This window comes from Tachypleus tridentatus, chromosome 7 (genome assembly GCF_004210375.1).
Source record: "Tachypleus tridentatus isolate NWPU-2018 chromosome 7, ASM421037v1, whole genome shotgun sequence".
In the NCBI taxonomy this organism is placed as follows: domain Eukaryota; kingdom Metazoa; phylum Arthropoda; class Merostomata; order Xiphosura; family Limulidae; genus Tachypleus; species Tachypleus tridentatus.
The window spans coordinates 7,645,486-7,664,375 of record NC_134831.1 but is presented as its reverse complement, the minus strand read 5'-3'; the positions used below and the strand labels follow the sequence as shown (position 1 = coordinate 7,664,375).

General features: G+C 34.2%; 1 protein-coding gene across 1 annotated transcript in view; it reads right to left on the bottom strand.

Annotated features, from left to right (window-relative positions):
* Nucleotides 1-18,890, bottom strand: part of LOC143254923 (polycystin-1-like) — a 106,266-nt gene that overhangs the window by 29,840 nt on the left and 57,536 nt on the right. Inside the window, exons 11-22 of the mRNA XM_076509834.1 lie at nt 17,009-17,164; nt 15,546-16,098; nt 14,779-14,963; nt 12,264-12,459; nt 10,906-11,074; nt 9,681-9,865; nt 7,593-7,862; nt 7,300-7,451; nt 4,918-5,089; nt 4,027-4,076; nt 3,486-3,614; nt 799-921 (exon numbers count right to left, since the gene is read on the bottom strand). Coding sequence (XP_076365949.1) covers nt 799-921; nt 3,486-3,614; nt 4,027-4,076; nt 4,918-5,089; nt 7,300-7,451; nt 7,593-7,862; nt 9,681-9,865; nt 10,906-11,074; nt 12,264-12,459; nt 14,779-14,963; nt 15,546-16,098; nt 17,009-17,164 — 2,340 coding nt within the window. The remainder of the gene's footprint in view (nt 1-798; nt 922-3,485; nt 3,615-4,026; nt 4,077-4,917; nt 5,090-7,299; nt 7,452-7,592; nt 7,863-9,680; nt 9,866-10,905; nt 11,075-12,263; nt 12,460-14,778; nt 14,964-15,545; nt 16,099-17,008; nt 17,165-18,890) is intronic.

Genomic DNA, 18,890 nt, shown 5'->3' with positions numbered 1-18,890 from the left:
CCTTTTCCAAGTTTATACATTACAAGACAACATCTGGTTCATGATACTCACAGAAATAACGCCTTTCCTAGTTCATACACTACAAGACATCATCTGGTTCATAATACTCACAGAAAGAACGCCTTTCCTAGTTCATACACTACAAGACACCATCTGGTTCATAATACTCACAGAAAGAACGCCTTTCCTAGTTCGTACACTACAAGACACCATCTGGTTCATAAAACTCACAGAAAGAACGCCTTTCCTAGTTCATACACTACAAGACAACATCTGGTTCATGATACTCACAGAAATAACGCCTTTCCTAGTTCATACACTACAAGACACCATCTGGTTCATAATACTCACAGAAAGAACGCCTTTCCTAGTTCATACACTACAAGACACCATCTGGTTCATAAAACTCACAGAAAGAACGCCTTTCCTAGTTCATACACTACAAGACAACATCTGGTTCATGATACTCACAGAAATAACGCCTTTCCTAGTTCATACACTACAAGACACCATCTGGTTCATAAAACTCACAGAAAGAACGCCTTTCCTAGTTCATACACTACAATACACCATCTGGTTCATACACTACAAGACAACATCTAGTCCATACACTACAAGACAACATCTGGTTCATACACAATAAGACAACATGTGGTTCATACACTGCAAGACAACATGTAGTTCATACACTACAAGACAACATCTGATTCATACACTACAAGACAACATCTGGTTCATACACAATAAGACAACATCTGGTTCATACACAATAAGACAATTTTAGTTCTTACTACTTACAGAAACAACTCCTCCCATTGTACCCACGGCCAGCATACAGAAACCCAGGAGCTGTTGTGGGGCCTCAACTGACACTTTTGATGCCAGACTGATGGTCTTGTTTAGAAGTCGAATGATGTGTTCCTGAAAGAAAAGAAATAACATCATGAAATATTTCTTCGCTCTTGTGTCAGAGGTATATAGAAGAACTTTACCACATTTAAAACTTTGCCACGTTCTGAAGTTTTCCATATTTAGAACTCACATGTTTTCTAATTGTCGGTAAAGTAGATTCACCTATGTTATTATAATCAGAAAAGTAGACTTGCGTGTTTTATTTTAGTCATAAAAGAAGATTCACGTGTTTTATTATAGTCAGAAAAGTAGACTGACATGTGTTTTTATAGTCTGTAAAGTAGACTGACATGTGTTATTCTAGCCTGTAAAGTAGACTGACGTGTGTTATTATAATCTGTAAAGTAGATTCACGTGTGTTATTATAATCTGTAAAGTAGATTCACGTGTTTTGTTATAGAAAGAAAAGTGGAGCCAACTATCATTGATGTCAAAACCCACTTGTAGAGAAAAATATACATGTAAAAACGGCTCGTTTTTACATATATATTGGAGCCAACTATGTTATTATACTAAGAAAAGTACACTCACCCGTGTTTATTTAGTGAGAAATGTAGATTTTTCTGTGTCATTATAGTCAAAAAAGTAGACTCGTGTTTTATTATAGTAAGAAACGAAGACTCACGTGTTCTATTATAGTCAGAAAAGCAGTTTCACGTGTTTTATTATAGTAAAAAAAGTAGACTCACGTGTATCATTATGGTGCGTAAAGTAGACTCGCCTGTGTTATTACAGTTAAAATGACCCACGTGTATTATTATATTGCATATGAAAAAGTCACTTGTGTTATTACAGTCTGTAAAGCAGATTCAGATGTTTTATTGTAGTTTGTAAGTAGACTCAGATATCTTATTATAGTCTGTGATGTAGACTCAAATGTTTTATTACTGTCTGTAAAGTACACTCACGTGTATTTTTATAGTTTGTAAAGTAGACTCACCTGTTTTATTAGTCATAGAAGTAGATTCACGCGTTTTATTATAGTCTATAAAGTAGACTCATCTGTGTTATTAAAGTCTATAAAGTAAACTCAGATGTTTTATTATAATATGTAAAGTGGAGTCTCGTGCTTTATTATAGTCTCTAAAGTAGACTCACGTGTTTAATTATAGTATGTAAAGTAGATTCACGTGTTTTATTGTGGTAAAAAATAGACTCACGTGTTTTATTATAGTCTGTAAATTAGACTCACCTGTGTTATTATAGTCAGAAAAGAAGACTCATGTATTTTATTATAGTCTGTAAAGTAGACTAATCTTTGTTATTATGGTCAGAAAAGTAGATTCACGTGTTTTATTATAGTAAGAAAAGTAGACTCACCTGTGTTATCAAAGTCAGAGAAGGAGAGTCACATGTTTTATTATAGACAATAAATTAGATTCACGTGTTTTCTTATTGTCGGTAAAGTAGATTCACCTGTGTTATTATTGCCAGAAAAGTACACTCACGTGTTTTATTTTAGCCAGAAAAGTAGATTCACGTGTTTTATCATAGTCAGAAAAGTAGATTCACGTGTTTCATCATAGTCAGAAAAGTAGATTAACGTGTTTTATCAATCAGAAAAGGAAACTAAGATGTGTTTTATAGTCTGTAAAGTAAACTGACGTGTAGTATTATAGGGTATAAGGTAGTCTCATGTGTTCTATTAATGTGTAAGATAGTCTCACATGTTTTATTATAGTAAGAAAAGTAGAATCACCTGTGTTTTATAGTACGAAAAGTAGACATAATGTTTTATTATAGTCTGTAAAGTAGATTCACGTGTTTTATTGTAGTCAGAAAAGTACACTCACCTGTGTTAATATAGTTAGAAAAGTAGACTCAAGAGTTTTATCATAGCAAGAAAAGTAGACTCACGTGTTTTATTATAGTCTGTATAGTCAGACTCACATATTTTATTATAGTCCGTAAAGTAGACTCATATTTTATTACAGTCGGCTTAATAGACACCCATGTTTTATTATAGTGTGTAAAGTAAACTCACTTGTTTTATTATAGTCTGTAAAGTAGACACAGATGTTTTATTATAGTCTGTATTATAGTCTGTAAAGTAGTCACAGATGTTTTATTATAGTGTGTAAAGTAAACTCACTTGTTTTATTATAGTCTGTAAAGTAGTCACAGATGTTTTATTATAGTGTGTAAAGAAAACTCACTTGTTTTATTATAGTCTGTAAAGTAGTCACAGATGTTTTATTATAGTCTGTAGAGTAGTCACAGATGTTTTATTATAGTGTGTAAAGTAAACTGACTTTTTTATTATAGTCTGTAAAGTAGACACAGATGTTTTATTATATTGTGTAAAGTAAACTCACTTGTTTTATTATAGTCTGTAAAGTAGACACAGATGTTTTATTATAGTCTGTAAAGTAGACACAGATGTTTTATTATAGTGTGTAAAGTAAACTCACTTGTTTTATTATAGTCTGTAAAGTAGACACAGATTATAGTGTGTAAAGTGTTTTATTATAGTCTGTAAAGTAGACACAGATGTTTTATTATAGTGTGTAAAGTAAACTCACTTGTTTTATTATTAGTCTCTAACGTAGACTCACCTGTGTTATTATTCTTACCTTTGCTTCATTGTCCACACCCTTCCCTTTACCAGCGATAGCCGTCAGAGCACTTCCTACTTGTTCCAGGCTACTCAGAGTGTCCATGTTCATGACGTTACCGACTGACCTCACCATCTTGGCTTTTGTCTATCATAACAAGATATACAGCTGTAGAATATAACCACAGCAGGTGATGTTTAGCCGTATGAGAAAGTTTATTCAGAGAGAATCCCCTAACTCAACTATCTGACAGTTATAATATCTAAACACTGACATATTCTAAAGGGAATATTTCCAAACGTTTCACTATTATTCTAAGATGATTTCTGAACAGAATTTAAAGCACTTCTATATTCTCATAAAAGAATCCCCGAACACTTAGCTGTACTATCAAGACAATCCCCAACTCTTCTCCTAACCATAGAGCTAATAATTAAACTCTTGCTCGTATTCAACCAAAATAATCACCCAAGAAAAACGAAAATCTCTAATCTCTTCCCTTATCTTCAGATAGATGATTCGAGTCATCTGATATTTAAACAACAACTCGACTGTTTACCTTCGCTTCTTCTTCTTTCCTTTCTTCATTTTCATCATCTAGAGTTGGTTCTAGAAGACAAAATAGTTAACATACTTTAAACAGCAGGTGTTCACTTTGTTACTGTAAATCATACTAGAGGTGTTCATTTTGTTACTGTTTATTAACTAGCAATATGACAAATTAATCATGTATGTAACTGTAGATGTTTTAAAATTAGCAGGTGTTCACTTTGTTTACTAATTAATCATGTATGTAACTGTAGATTTTTACAAATTAATCATGTATGTGACTGTAGATGTGTTTACATAATTAATCATGTATGTAACTGCAGATATGTTTACATAATTAATCATGTATGTAACTGCAGATATGTTTACATAATTAATCATGTATGTAACTGTAGATGTGTTTACATAATTAATCAGGTATGTAGGTTTACTACTGATAATGTCTAAGAGATGTTTTATTTTTATTATTATTATAATATACAGCTGAAGCAGTACCAACGTTTTGTTGGGCCTAGTCCTGACACTATTATTATAAACTATGATAATTCCCGGTTTATGTTAAAAAACCTGTAAACCAGATATGATAAAACAGCTAGATTCATTTGGACTGGGCATGGCGTCGCTGTTAGAATGCCGGGTTGGAGTCTCAAGGTTCGGGGTTAGAGCAGTGACACCTTTAAACATATTTCACACCATCAGCTACTGTGTCTGTACGTTCTTCGTGTGTGGTCAATAATTTAAAATGGGGGCCTACTCTACCAAAACGGTGTGGTTCTCTGACTGGTCTGTGCATCTACTCTACGTGTTACACCAAAGTTCAGGGCAAGGAATCCAAAATCGTTTTCTGAAACACGCGGTGTAATGCTGCAAAGAACTTGACGTTTTAAACTAAATCGCTTACCAGTTGTAGTGGCATTCGCAGCGCCCCTATCTTCAACAAGGGTAATTTCCAGAAGAGAGGACACAGCTTGAGTCACTTGGTTCATCCTTCCTTGATCACCAGCCGCCTCAAGGTTATCCAGTTGGTTCTGTTTTATGTAGATGTCGTACTCCTGTCTGGTTGGGGCTGTGGTCTTGAAATAAAAATGAAAAGAATTTGGTGTTTTTAAACATTTAGGCCTAGTATTGATTACAGAGAGATTACAGTAAATTACTGTTTGTTGTAGCCTTAAAGATTCATATATATATATATATATATATATATAACATAATGGTAGTGTATCTTTTATATATATATATATAATATAATGGTAGTGTATATTTCATATATATATATATATAATATAATAGTAGTATTTTTGATATAAAAATAGTGTATATGATATATGTGATATAATAGTAGTATTTTTGATATAAAAATAGTGTATATGATATATGTGATATAATAGTAGTATATATTATATATATGTAATATAACAGTGATGTGTATAATATATATATGTATAACAGTAGTTTATGAATATTTTATGTATATATGATATAACAGTAGAGTATATAATATAATAGTAGTATTTTTGATATAATAGTAGTGTATATGATACACTAGTACTGTTTATGATATATTTAGTCATTCCATAAATAATGTCCGAAAATTTAATACAAAAGTGCATCATCATTTCTGTCTGTGTTGAAGGTTTTAATGACTAAAATATGTAGTAGGACGTGTATAAAAACGTTCAGACAAATAAAGAAACCAACCCAACTCCACTCTTTCAGATCATTAATCAAATAAACCCTTATGAAGATGGATGTGTCTGAGGAGCACATTAGGCATGTAATGCTTTATGAGTTTAAAAAAGACAATAGTGTAGCAGAAACTATACGAAACATTCAAGGTGTTTATGGTACGACGTTTCTTTGTTTTGTTTGTTTTTTAATTTGGCGCAAAGCTACACGAGGGCTATCTGTGCTAGCCATTCCTAATTCAGCAGTGTAAGACTAGAGGGAAGGCAGCTAGTCATCACCATCCACCGCCAACTCTTGGGCTAATCTTTTACCAATGAATAGTGGAATTGGCCGTCACATAATAACGCTCCCACGGCTGAAAGGGCGAGCATGTTTGGTGCGACAGAGACTGGAACCCGCGACCCTCAGATTACGAGTCGAACCCCTTAACCCACCTGGCCATGCCGGGCCTTTGCGGTACGGAATCTCTCAATGAAAGAAAATGTCGAAGGTGGTTTCAGAAGTTCAGATGAGGTGATAGCTTAAGTATTGCTCCTCGTTCAGGTCCTCCTGTTGAGTTTAATGATGACTTGCTGCTGGCTACACTTGATGAAGATTGTGCTGTAAAGGTTGAAGAACTAGCACAGAAGCTTAATTAAACCCGTGATTTGACAGAAGCCGTCCTCAGAGCAAGAGTGGACATTTGCACGTCTCTCTGCTCTCGTGAACATAACTCACCTTTTTTGGACAGGTTAATGACTAGAGATGAAAAATAGATATATTATAAAAATGTTAGGTGCCGCAGACAATAGTTCAGTGCAGGTAAACTGGCTAAAGCACAGTCCAAAATAGACCTCCTCTCTAGGAAAGTCTTGTTAAACGTTTGGTGGGATATTGTTGGCGTGATGCACTTTGAGTTGCTACCACTCAATGTAACAATTACATCAGACTTCTATTGTCAGCAGTTAGAGCGCTTAAACGTTGCACTGATAGAAAAGAGACCCGCTTTGATCAATCGTAAAGGTGTTGTGTTACACCAGGATAATGCACGGCCCCATACAGCAAGGATCATATTTGCAATGATTGAAGAGCTAAACTGGGAAAACTTACACTTCCTCCTTATTCTCCAGACCTTGCTTTATCTGATTATCATCTATTCTGGAGTTTGCAGAACTATCTTGATGGAAAGAGCTTGGAACACATGAAGATGTTAAAACTACACTCTCGACATTCTTTTCCTCCAAACTCCAATAATTGTATAGAAGTGACATTCAGAAGTTTGTGAACCGTTGGCAGGAAGTAATTAATAATAATGGAATACACATTATTGATTAACTAACATTAAAAGCGTTTGAAATCCTTTCTCTTTTTCTGAACCTATAATTGGACATTACTTAATGGGTGATCTGATATATATGGTATAACCTCTTCTGGATTATATTAAGAAAAAATTGATCAGATTATCCAAAGAGAATCTTTGTTTTTTTGTGAGGGTTGGTGAGATTTCTCTGACCCTTTCCTTGGAATTTTCTTTGTTCTTTAATTATGTCTTAATTACGACTGGAGATTTCAACCTAATATAAAAGTGTTAGGCTTAGTAGTTATTATTAAAACTTACAGAAACAGTGGTAATATTTATCCTCTGTACTGCTTCTTCTTTATCCTTGATGTCAACTCCAAGTTGGAAATCTCCATACGGCAGGACTAGAGAGGCTTTCGATTCGGGGCCGTACACCAAAAACAACAAAGCCCCGGTGTCCAAATTCATTGCTTAAAAATACGTGAAAGATTGAGTAGGAAGATAAGAGAAAAATGTTCACAGAATAAAATACGTTCATACGTAATTTATAAACATATTTTAATTTAGTAATCGTAGAAAGTAACGACAATAATAAATGTTCCTCAACTTACTCCAAAAAGCAAAATGTTCCACGTCAGTTCCTTCTGGATCCTCCCAATCCTTGCACGTCACATAAAACCTGTCTATCAAAGCTTTTCCCTCAGTATTATCTACTTGGCAGGTCCCGCCATCTGGTGGTTTATTGATATGAAGAAATAAGTCTGCTATACCCGCATGTCCATCCTGATTCGTGACGGTTAGCTTGGCTATGAAATCTCCATACGTCGGGTAGTACATTTTAAAGAAATCGTCGCTCAGGGCCATTTTCTGCTCATTCACACCTAACAACAGAATAACATGGTGGACCCGGCTTAGATCCAACTTATAACACTTAACACTGCGTATGAGAATACGCTATTTACGTTACATTAGGTGCAAATGTTACAGCACACGGTGAATATAGTCTACAGAACAAACAAATGTAGGTTATTTCAATAGCTACATACACCTATATATATATTATACATTAACTCTTACAATGATGTTCTTGACATCAGTCAGCGAATACGTAACAGCAATGAACATTATCAAACGTGACACTATAAACTGGCATGTTTATTCGTTAAAAAACTTTTAAAAACTGACTTTTAACCTGTTGACTGCCAAGTATTTCAGCTGCTACAATACAACTCTAATGCTTTTTCATTTTGTAACTCTTTTGTGACGCCATTTTGGATCAAAAGTGAAACAATTTGTAAGTAGGTCAAATACATGTATGGTGCTGACATCTAGCGTTGAAGTTAGGTATTACTGAGAACGAATTAACTCGTCCGTGGCACTATGTAACCGATCGGCTTGGACGAGTTATCTCGTCTACGGCACTGAACAGGTTAAAGCACAAATAAAATATGAGTTGGCAATAAGTTTGTACATTTCCATAAAATGTTCTTCCACAGTAGTTGATGTTTTAAAACAAAAGAGATAATATATCAGTACGAACCCTAAAACCCCTCAAAATGAAAAGTCACACTAACGTCGTCTCGCTAGGGTTAATTTTTTTATTTTTAATGCGTCAGGTTTTGCAAAGAGTTATTTTGTTCCGGAAACAATCTGTTTAGGTGACAATTCTTACGGTCAATAACAACTTTTTCATGTTCGTAAACACAGAAACGTCTTTCTCTGTAGCACGTGAAGCATGTTAATCAAGACAGAAATGTCTTGTCTCTGTAACACGTGTATCATGTTTATCAACACAGTTGTTTCCAGAACTCTTTCAGTTGTCTTTGATCCCCAAGGATATCCTTTATATTCCCTATATCACGCATGAGGAACTTTCTGTTTTTCATTGTATTTTATAAAGAATGTTGGTGTGGTGTTTGTCAGTGTAGTTTTTACATAGTATAGACCTTAGTTTTGTGCCTGGTTTTTGAATAAATTTAGTATTAACTGGGATGTCATATTTTGTTGCTAGTTTTTGCCAAATGTTGGTTGTTGTTTTTATCTGCTGTGTCGGGAATAAATATATGATATGCAGCCACTAGTAACAAAATTTGACATCCCAGTTAATACTAAATTTATTCAAAAACCAGACACAAAACTAAGGTCTATACTATGTAAAAACTACACTGACAAACACAACACCAACATTTTTTATAAAATACAATATGATAACTACCACGATTTCTGTTTTTCAATATTAGGACAGAAGAGTTATGCCTGAAAAACTGTAACCACATAGTTTCAACATTCTCCTTCAGATGTCGTCCGTATCGTCTCGATACATTTGATCTTGGGGATGATCCTGTTGATGCTAGAAACTAGAACATTACAACTTGGCCTGCTCTCTACTGTTTAGTTTAGGTTCTATACTCCTAATTTTATTTCTTACTCCCAGACCCACGCACGTAGGATCAAAGGTCGTTCCACTTACATATAATGCTTTATTATAGATGACTGAATGTCACAACGTGACCTTAACTAACCGGAACCATATTACATTACATTTCATAACGAAACGTCTTTTACTTTAAGTCTGTGTTTGTTGTTAACAAAAGAGTTATTATTGCATGCTTCTTGTTAGCCCTAATTTCTCATTGTAATAATTTTATTTGTTATGCATGTAAATGCTTTAGAAAGTATGATAATATGCGATTCCTTACCCACAATGTATTCTCGAGCATCTGGTAAATGAGTTTCAGTCGTGTTGCTGACCCCATACATCTCCCACTCGAACACCAGAGCTCCATCACAGTCCTCGCTACAAAGTCCTATCAAGCCTACACGTACTGGGTTAATCTTCTGACCAATGGGCTCAAATGGATAGCAAAGACTCGGAGTTTGACATCTGTAGTTAGATTTAATTAAAAATATAAAAATAAAAATTACCAGAAATATAGAGCAATCATTGGAACCAGATAAAAGGATTCTCTAGAACTTGAAATGTAAATTTATAATGAAACTATCTTCAATCATAGCTAATTTTAAATGTAAACTATTACAGTTAGACTCTCCTCAATCATAGCTAACTTTAAATGTAAACTCTCCTCAATCACAGCAAACTTTAGATGTAAACTCTAACAGTTAGAATCTCCTCAATCATAGCTAACTTTAGATGTAAACTCTTACAGTTAGAATCTCCTCAATCACAGCTAACTTTAGATTAAACTCTTACAGTTAGAATCTCCTCAATCACAGCTAACTTTAGATGTAAACTCTTACAGTTAAACTCTCCTCAATCACAGCTAACTTTAGATGTAAACTCAGTTAAACTTTCAATCAATCTCTTTAGATGTAAACTCAATTACTCCTCAGCTAACTTTAGATGTAAACTCTTACAGTTAAATTCTCCTCAATCACAGCTAACTTTAGATGTAAACTCTTACAGTTAGACTTTCCTCAATCATAGCTAACTTCAGGTTAAATAAGTTAAATTTAGTTAACTATAGTTATATTTAACTCTTATTTAAATTCGCCACAACTATAATTAACTTTAAATCGATATAAAATATTTTAAATATGTTTTTGTGAGAGAAAATGTACGGAATCAACAAAACACTTCTGTCCATTTTGCGTGTTATAATACAGAGAAAATGTACGGAATCAACAAAACACTTCTGTCCATTTTGCGTGTTATAATACAGAGAAAATGTACGGAATCAACAAAACACTTCTGTCCATTTTGCGTGTTATAATACATTTCGCAAGTTTGGATCTTCAATATCCATCTGCTTTTATATTTACAGCACGTATGAATGGAAGTAACTCGTTAAAAGTGGTTACAGTAACCGATATTCGTTTGTTTTATACTTGTTAACAAATAGTTTAATACTTTACATTTGTTGGTCTAAATAATAACTTAGATTAAAATATATAAACGAGTCACACCTGACACTGACAGCAGGGGGCGTAGTATTTAATAACACAACTTGTATTGCACCCCAAGATGGCCGTCTATCCGGTTTTTCTATCTTTGCAACAATTTCATAGATGGCGTTAGGAACTCGGAATACTGTAGTTTTCCACTCCAATGACCCACCTTCGACATCGATACGTCCTAAAGAAACAAATAGAAGAATTTAAAGCTAATAGTATAAGACTAGTGAAATAGTTAGTCAGGGAACTACTTCTGACGACTTTTATGTTATTATATTTTAAAACATTACATTTTTTATCAGACGATGATACACACCACACACAATCCACATGTTTTTAAATAAAGTTGACACACACTTCACACACACACACGTTCATAAGTTTTCTGACGTTAAGCCTTAATATATTATTATTAGATAGAACATAAGTGCAATTTAAACACAGTTTTCAAGGTGACTAACCTAACGCAACATGCTCTTGTTACTTATGTTTTAAATAAAATACAACTCAGATGTCAATGAACGTTAATCAACGTAAGAGAAACTCAAAGTTAGAACTTCGATGTGAGAATTATGGAAGTTTTGTAACCTGAAGAAAAGTTGCTACCAATCTGTTGGGTTTTGAGTAGGTTTGAACTTCACTGAATAAGCGAATAGCTTTTCTTTATTCAGATTTGCCTTTATTACATTTACTGCAATTTTATACATCAAATAGACAGATTTAAACATATTACGTTTTCTACACAAATATACTGTATGTATTAATTTGTGTTTTCACTTACAATTTGTCTCTGTCACTCTCTACACACACACATATATATATATATCTTGTTAATAACCATCTACATTCTTAGCTATTACGGCTGCTTTACCTAAATCATTACCATTAGTAGTATATTGAGAAAGGAAAGATATGATTCTTTCACAGTGTTACTAGAGCAGTTAACATATGTTGTGTTATGCTGAGGTGTGCCTAACCATACAAGGATGAGTTTAATCATACTTGGATGTATCTATTCCTACAAGAATGTATCTAATTATACCAGGGTGTTTCTTACCATACAAGGACGTGTTTAATCATGCTTGGATATATCTACTCCTATTAGAGTGTATCTAATTACACTGGGGTCTGCCTAACTTTACTAGCATTTATCTAGAACATACTAGTTATGTGCCCAATAATATTACAAGATGTTCTCTGGTACGTCTAGATATCATTTAAATGGATCCAGTCATGCAACTGATGTTTGCACAATCATGTTAACAGAAAATTTTTATATAAGCGTTGTTATGTATTTTGTTTAATGTTTTTCAACACTTTAATTTTAAAATCAACATTTGTTTACAGAAAGTATTTGTTTCTCAGTTTACCTGGCCCATCTCCAAAACATCCTCCAAGATCAGGCTTTTCTATCATTATTAAATCACCACCTCCATCTTCGAAACCTCCTTGATTGAGGGAGCTGCGATTAAAAATTGGGCCGGATATTTTCTGTGCAACGTCATCAGAATCTCTGTGGAGTTCTTCATTAGGTAATCGTCTACAGAACCACGTGACTAGGAAGTCCTTTTAGAGAACCATATTTGTATACCATTGGTTAAAGAACATCACGCCACTAATAATAACATGTTAGAAGTAAAAATACAGTTAAAAAATAGCAGATAGTTTATTGCTGAGAAATGTCCTTCCTAAAACAACACTTAGGCCTAAACAGAGTAGAGTACGCGCAGTGACTGTATCAAGTGTAAATGTATGTTTACAACAGTTTGAACTCAAAAACTTAATAATGTAATTTTATATTTCTTATAATGAAATCCACATTTAGTGTTATTTTTAATATTCAGATAATTAATTTTTTTTGGTATTTGAGCTTTATTTCTTGTTTTATTCTGTAAAACAGTTACTGAATATCGTATCCCCCAAGAACAACAAAACGAAATAACTTTTAAGTCTTTTTTTTAGAGTAATTTTAAAAATTATATCGTTTGGTTTAAAATCCAACTACAAAAATAAAAGACACATACACTAAATGGCACTTTTTTATTGGTGTGACTTTGGCGCAAGGCCAAGCGAGGGCTATATGTTCCAACCCTCTCTAATTTAGCAGTGAAAGATGAAGGAAATGTTTGCTAGTCAACATCACCCACCGCCAACTGGTATTGATAGTCACTTTTTTAATGTTCCCAGGGATGATATTTTTGGTGTGACAGGGGTTCGAAATCGGGATCCGCAGATTGTGAGCCAAACGTCTAAACCACCAGGCCATGTCAGCCCATACTTTAAGAAGTTACAATTAAAAAAAACTTAACACCTGAGACATGTGATTTTAACCAAACACCAGGCTTAGGAACATTTAATTTAGTTCTACCGGAGTCAGATAACGAATAAGAGGGTTCACTATGGATATGTTCCTAAGTAAATAATCAACTTTATGTTGCTTCGATATATATCTATAACGAATGAATCTGAGGAGCCTGGTGGTTATTGAGTTATGTTGCAATCTGAAGGCTCAAGGTTCGAAGCCAGAATATACTGCTGAACACGTTTGACACCTTCACTTGAGGGCGCGTTATAAACGTGGCATACAGTTTCGCTATTCGATCTAAGTGATAGACACTGTTGACTGATTGCTCTACCTTTGGTCAACACTTCTAAATTGGGAATGGCTACATTTGAATTTTAAGGGTACTGATATGGTCATTTAAATTGTGTCCCATTTGGATGAAAAATGATAAACACTATAACAAATGTTTATTTTGAATCGAGAAAAGAAAGAAAAATTTGTATTTATTGTTTTCAAACGAAGTTATAAGGTAACAACATGAAATTGTTAACAATAATTTACTTCTTTCTTACAATGAAATTAGTGGAAGGCATAAAACCGGAGACAGAAAAAATAATGAAGTTTAAAGTATTCACAGTTTTGGGTTTGGAGTAATTTTAAGAAACTGAAAACACAAACCTAACCTTTAGTTACATCTTCCATTCTCTTGTCAGTTGTTGCACTTTCCATAACAACGAACTAAACTTAACGCCTCGCTACTTGTGACATCTTCCATAACAACGAAGTAAACTTAACGCTTCATTACATGTTACACCTTCTATAACAACGAAATTAACTCCTTGCTACTTGTTACATCTTCTATAACAACGAAGTAAGTTTAACGTATCGATACTTGTTACACTTTCCGTAACAACGAAGTAAACTTAACGCCTTGATACTTGTTATACCTTCCATAACAACGATATTAACTTCTGTGATGGTAGTTATGTAAAAACGTTACACCGAGTCGTCAAAGAACATTTTAATTAACGTAATAAATAAATGTTTTTACCGATTTGTTTCTTTGTTTCTTACTCTTCGAATAAAAAGGGTATTTGGTATTTTTTTCAAACTTAAGCGATACATGGATTTAAAAACCAGGGCAGAGACCTAAAACATTAAGTACAGTTGCTAACCAGAGAGGAGCGTCCAGTTTTCAGGACCCATCGCCTTCGAGATTTCTCTTATTTAATAGTAATTGACGTGCTAATCGTTTGGCCACGCCCAGCCCACGTGAAAATGTTGTCACGTCTGAGAAGACGAGATTTATAATAACATAAACCAGTCTTCTAACAATCCTAATTTCAAGTCAAGTATTTGAAACTAATCATTCTTGATTCGAAGAACTTAGAAAAAGTCCTCGAACGTAAACAGCTTAGTTTGAGGTACTATGATCTCCCCTGGATCGGAATGTTAAATTTACAAAGTACGCTAGCATTCAATGACTTATTTATTTTTTAGCGATATTTCTCCCTCACCAAAACATAATGATGACTTAAAGAAAAAAAAAAATGAAACTAAGAAAGACAAAACATTTTATTTAACAAGAAGGAACTGCTGACCTTGTCCGCCGGATCGTCCGGATTAATGGAATTCTCACCAGGAGCGAGACGTATTGTTTGTCCCCATCCTCGAGTGATCCGAGACTGCGCTCCATCACTCATCTGGGGGATGATGGGTGAAGGGACGACTTTAACGTACGTACTTACAGACCGTTGGAAGGGCATCATTGGATGAGTTCCTTGACCTGATGAATGAAACAGAATGTGGATTACATGTACCTTGAAAGTTTGTAAGAAAATTAATGTTTAATAATTAGGTTTAATCAAAACCACTACTAACGTGACTTTCAGCCAGAATATGTTAACACGCATGATCCAGAATATGTTAACAAACAAGAAACAGAGTACGTTAACACACAAAGATAAGGAGTATGTTAACACACAAAGATACGGAGTATGTTAACACACAAAGATATAAAGTATATTAACACACACGATACAGAATATGTTAACATACAAGATCCAGAATATGTTAACACATACGATCGAAAATATGTTAACACAAAAGATCCAGATTATTTTAACACACAAGAAACAGAATTTGGCTTAGCTGGTGTTTTGTAACGTGTCTCACCTGTCATGTTCAATTGAAACGTGAATTAGGCTTAGCCGGTGTTCTGGTGTTTTGTTACGTGCCTCACCTGTCATGTTCACTTGAAACTTGAATTAGGCTTAGCTGGTGTTCTGGTGTTTTGTTACGTCCCTGACCTGTTATGTTCACTTGAAACTTGAATTAGACTTAGCTGGTGTTTTGTAACGTGCCTCACCTGTCATGTTCACTTGAAACTTGAATCTGTAGGTTCCAGGTCGAAGAACGAAAGGAGGAACATAGAGCATGGACTTACTATAGGAGTCCAGCCTAGATAGGTCCACTTCTTCTAGTATGTAACCGTAAGACTCATTTAAACTGTAACATTCCCAGACTCGAACCGCCTCTGTGGTGATGTTACAATTGACAACAGTGTGTGAGTAAAGAATCACGGGCTTAGATCTCCAGAATTCTACGCCTTCGTAGAATTTCTTTATTCTATTTCGGATGGACACTACTGGAGGCTTACAGTTCTGGTCAGATACCGTGAAGGTGAGCGAAGTGTTCGTCTCCGAGACGTCGTTGAAAGCTACAAGAAATATCGTATATTCTCCTCGTTTGGGATAAGAATGTTCCATGAGGTGGGGGACCTCGAGTTGACCCTCCCATACCAATTCCTCTTCTGTGTAGTTCACGTAGCACGTTGTCTCTAGGCCAAACGCACGTGGTTTGCTACTATCTCCATAGTCCACGACAAGACAAGCGTCGGTCCCTATCATTTCAAAATCTACCTGATATAAAAGAGATAACAGACTTGAAAAAACCATCACCAAAGGCCGAATAAAAAAACAACAACTTTAGCGTTAATGTGTTTTTCTACACAGTGCATTTTAGTCATTACAGGTATCAGTGCTATTGTGTGCTGGTTAATAAAATTATGCTAATTTGTTCTATAGAAATAGTTTTAGTAATTTATTGGCTACGTTTCTTTTACGTTTAGCTGACTTTGGATCACAATATATTGACAAGTAATTACATTTGAATTTATTGAGAATTTATACAAGCTACAATACAACTCCATGGCAACTAGTATTCTAAGTGTAGCGTGACTGTATTAACAATGGAAGAACGTAAAGAATCGTGCCACGAGTACGTTCAATCACAGATGGATTATAGAGGTTTATTAAAAATAATAAACTATGAAAGATAAATTACTTATAAAGATGAAAGAAGAAACTAAATGTTAGTTAGTTTATGTAGCGAGATTCAAATCTGTGAAATTAGGTTCGAAGATCGTTCGGTCTCAGTTTTTATTCTACGATGATTAGGTTTATTAAGTTTACTAACCTTTCGATGGTAAATTTTTTATATAATTGGAGCAGTGGGATAAAGTGGAACTTAGTCCTTGAGGTTGTATATAAATTAACAGATCGAAGAATAATCACGTATCTGGTGTAACTTACCTGTGTTATAGTCACATATCTAGTGTAATCTACCTGTATTAGAGTCAAGTATCTAAAGCAACAGAGTCATGTATCTAGTGTAACTTACCTATAGTAGAGTCACGTACCCAAAGCAACAGTCACGTATCTAGTGTAAATTACCTGTACTAGAGTCACGTATCTAGTGTAACTTACCTGTATTAGAGCCACGTATCTCGTATAACTTACCTGTATTAGAGTCACGTATCTAGTGGCCTACCTGGAAGTGTTTTATTTCGTCTTCATCACTGACGTTATAGTGGTCAGTCACTTCAATTCCAACAACAGGATCCATGATATACACCGTCATAAAAACTGGATCCGTTTTCTTTTGCACGTGATTATATGCATAAACTGTTACGTTGTATTGTCCTGGCTGTAAGGCGAAATTTAAAGAGCGTTATAATTTTGATAACAAGTGAAAAACGTACGATTTGAGGTTTCAAAGATCTGAAATGAGTTTTATCTAAAAACTGAATGAGTCTAAAATACAGAGTTCAGCCTTTTGCGAAAATTAACTCTTATCTTGTGAACTGTTAAGAAAGATCAAATCAAAAGTAGGAAAGACAAGGAAACAATTACAGGGTGTTCAGAAAGTCACTGTGCACTTATATATTTATTAACAAACATGTTTCAATATAGAATACAGGAGGTAAATATGAATGACAATTATAAACAATGTTGAAAGTGACCCCCGTTGGCATCAATACAGGCCTGGATCATTCTTATTTTGTTTCTAAACACTGCTATCAGTTGCTGGCTTGAAATAGACTGAATAAAATATGATTAAAATCTGCACAGTGACTTTCAGAACACCCTGTATGTTGAATGTTTGAATCACCAATAACAATTTGGATTTTATTGAATGTAAAAGAAAACATAAGGTCTTTAGTTCAACTGGGCATTTGTCTATTTCTTAATTAGTGTTTGTTGTATGAGAAAACATAAGGTCTGAAGTTCAGCTGAATATATGTATGTTTCCCTAACTATTGTTTGATGTAAATAGCTGAGTAATAAATCGTTTAACCTAAGCAACTCATTTTTATAAAGTTATCAATCAAATACTTAATGCCACCACACGAAAACTGACTCTTAATCGTACACTTAGCATGCGTTTTGCCGATATAAGTTTCAAATCGATCAAAGAAACATTAGCTGAACACGTGTTAGTTTCAGTTTAATATCCGATACTAAAGGTTTATATTCCCACCGTAAAACGTTTTTCTTGCTCCTTATTTTTATTATGTTTTAAGACGTTAGTCACAATGTTTTATATTTAATGTGGTAATTGTGCAGTAGCAGTAATATGACAAAAGTTAGAAAGTTTCCTCGAAGTCATAGACCCATTACAGAACGAGCTAACAATTTATATAACTTAGAAGACCCAATATAAAATTAGGTTTTTTGAAATATATTTCACAAATATCTAACTGTTGTTCCAGTTACTCTGTAGGAAAATAAAAGCAAGTGCCCCCTAAAGTCGTTTTTTCTGAGATACAAATTTTAGGACATGATGCATGGATGATGTCATGAAGAGATAAACGTTAACTATTAGAGAACAAAATTTGATTCGTTTAGTTTTGAATAGTTTTTTATGATCCTAGTCCCTAACCAGAGACTAAAAGCTGTCACTTACAAGAGAAACTCGTGTACATAAGAGTATTAATAAACAACACATTACTAGACGGATTCACGTACGTAAGTGTATTAATAAACAACACATTACTAGACGGATTCACGTACGTAAGTGTATTAATAAACAACACATTACTAGACGGATTCATGTATATTAGTGTATTCATAAAAAACACATTACTAGACAGATTCATGTATATTAGTGTATACATAAACAACACATTACGAAAGGGATTCATATACATAAGTATATTCATAAACAACACATTACGAAAGGGATTCATATACATAAGTATATTCATAAACAACACATTACTAGAGGAATTCACGTACACAAGTGTATTCATAAACAACACATCACTAGAGGGATTCACGTACATAAGTTTATTCAAAAACGACACATGACTAGAAGGATACATGTACGTAAGTGTATTCAAAAACAACATATTACTAGAGGAATTCATGTA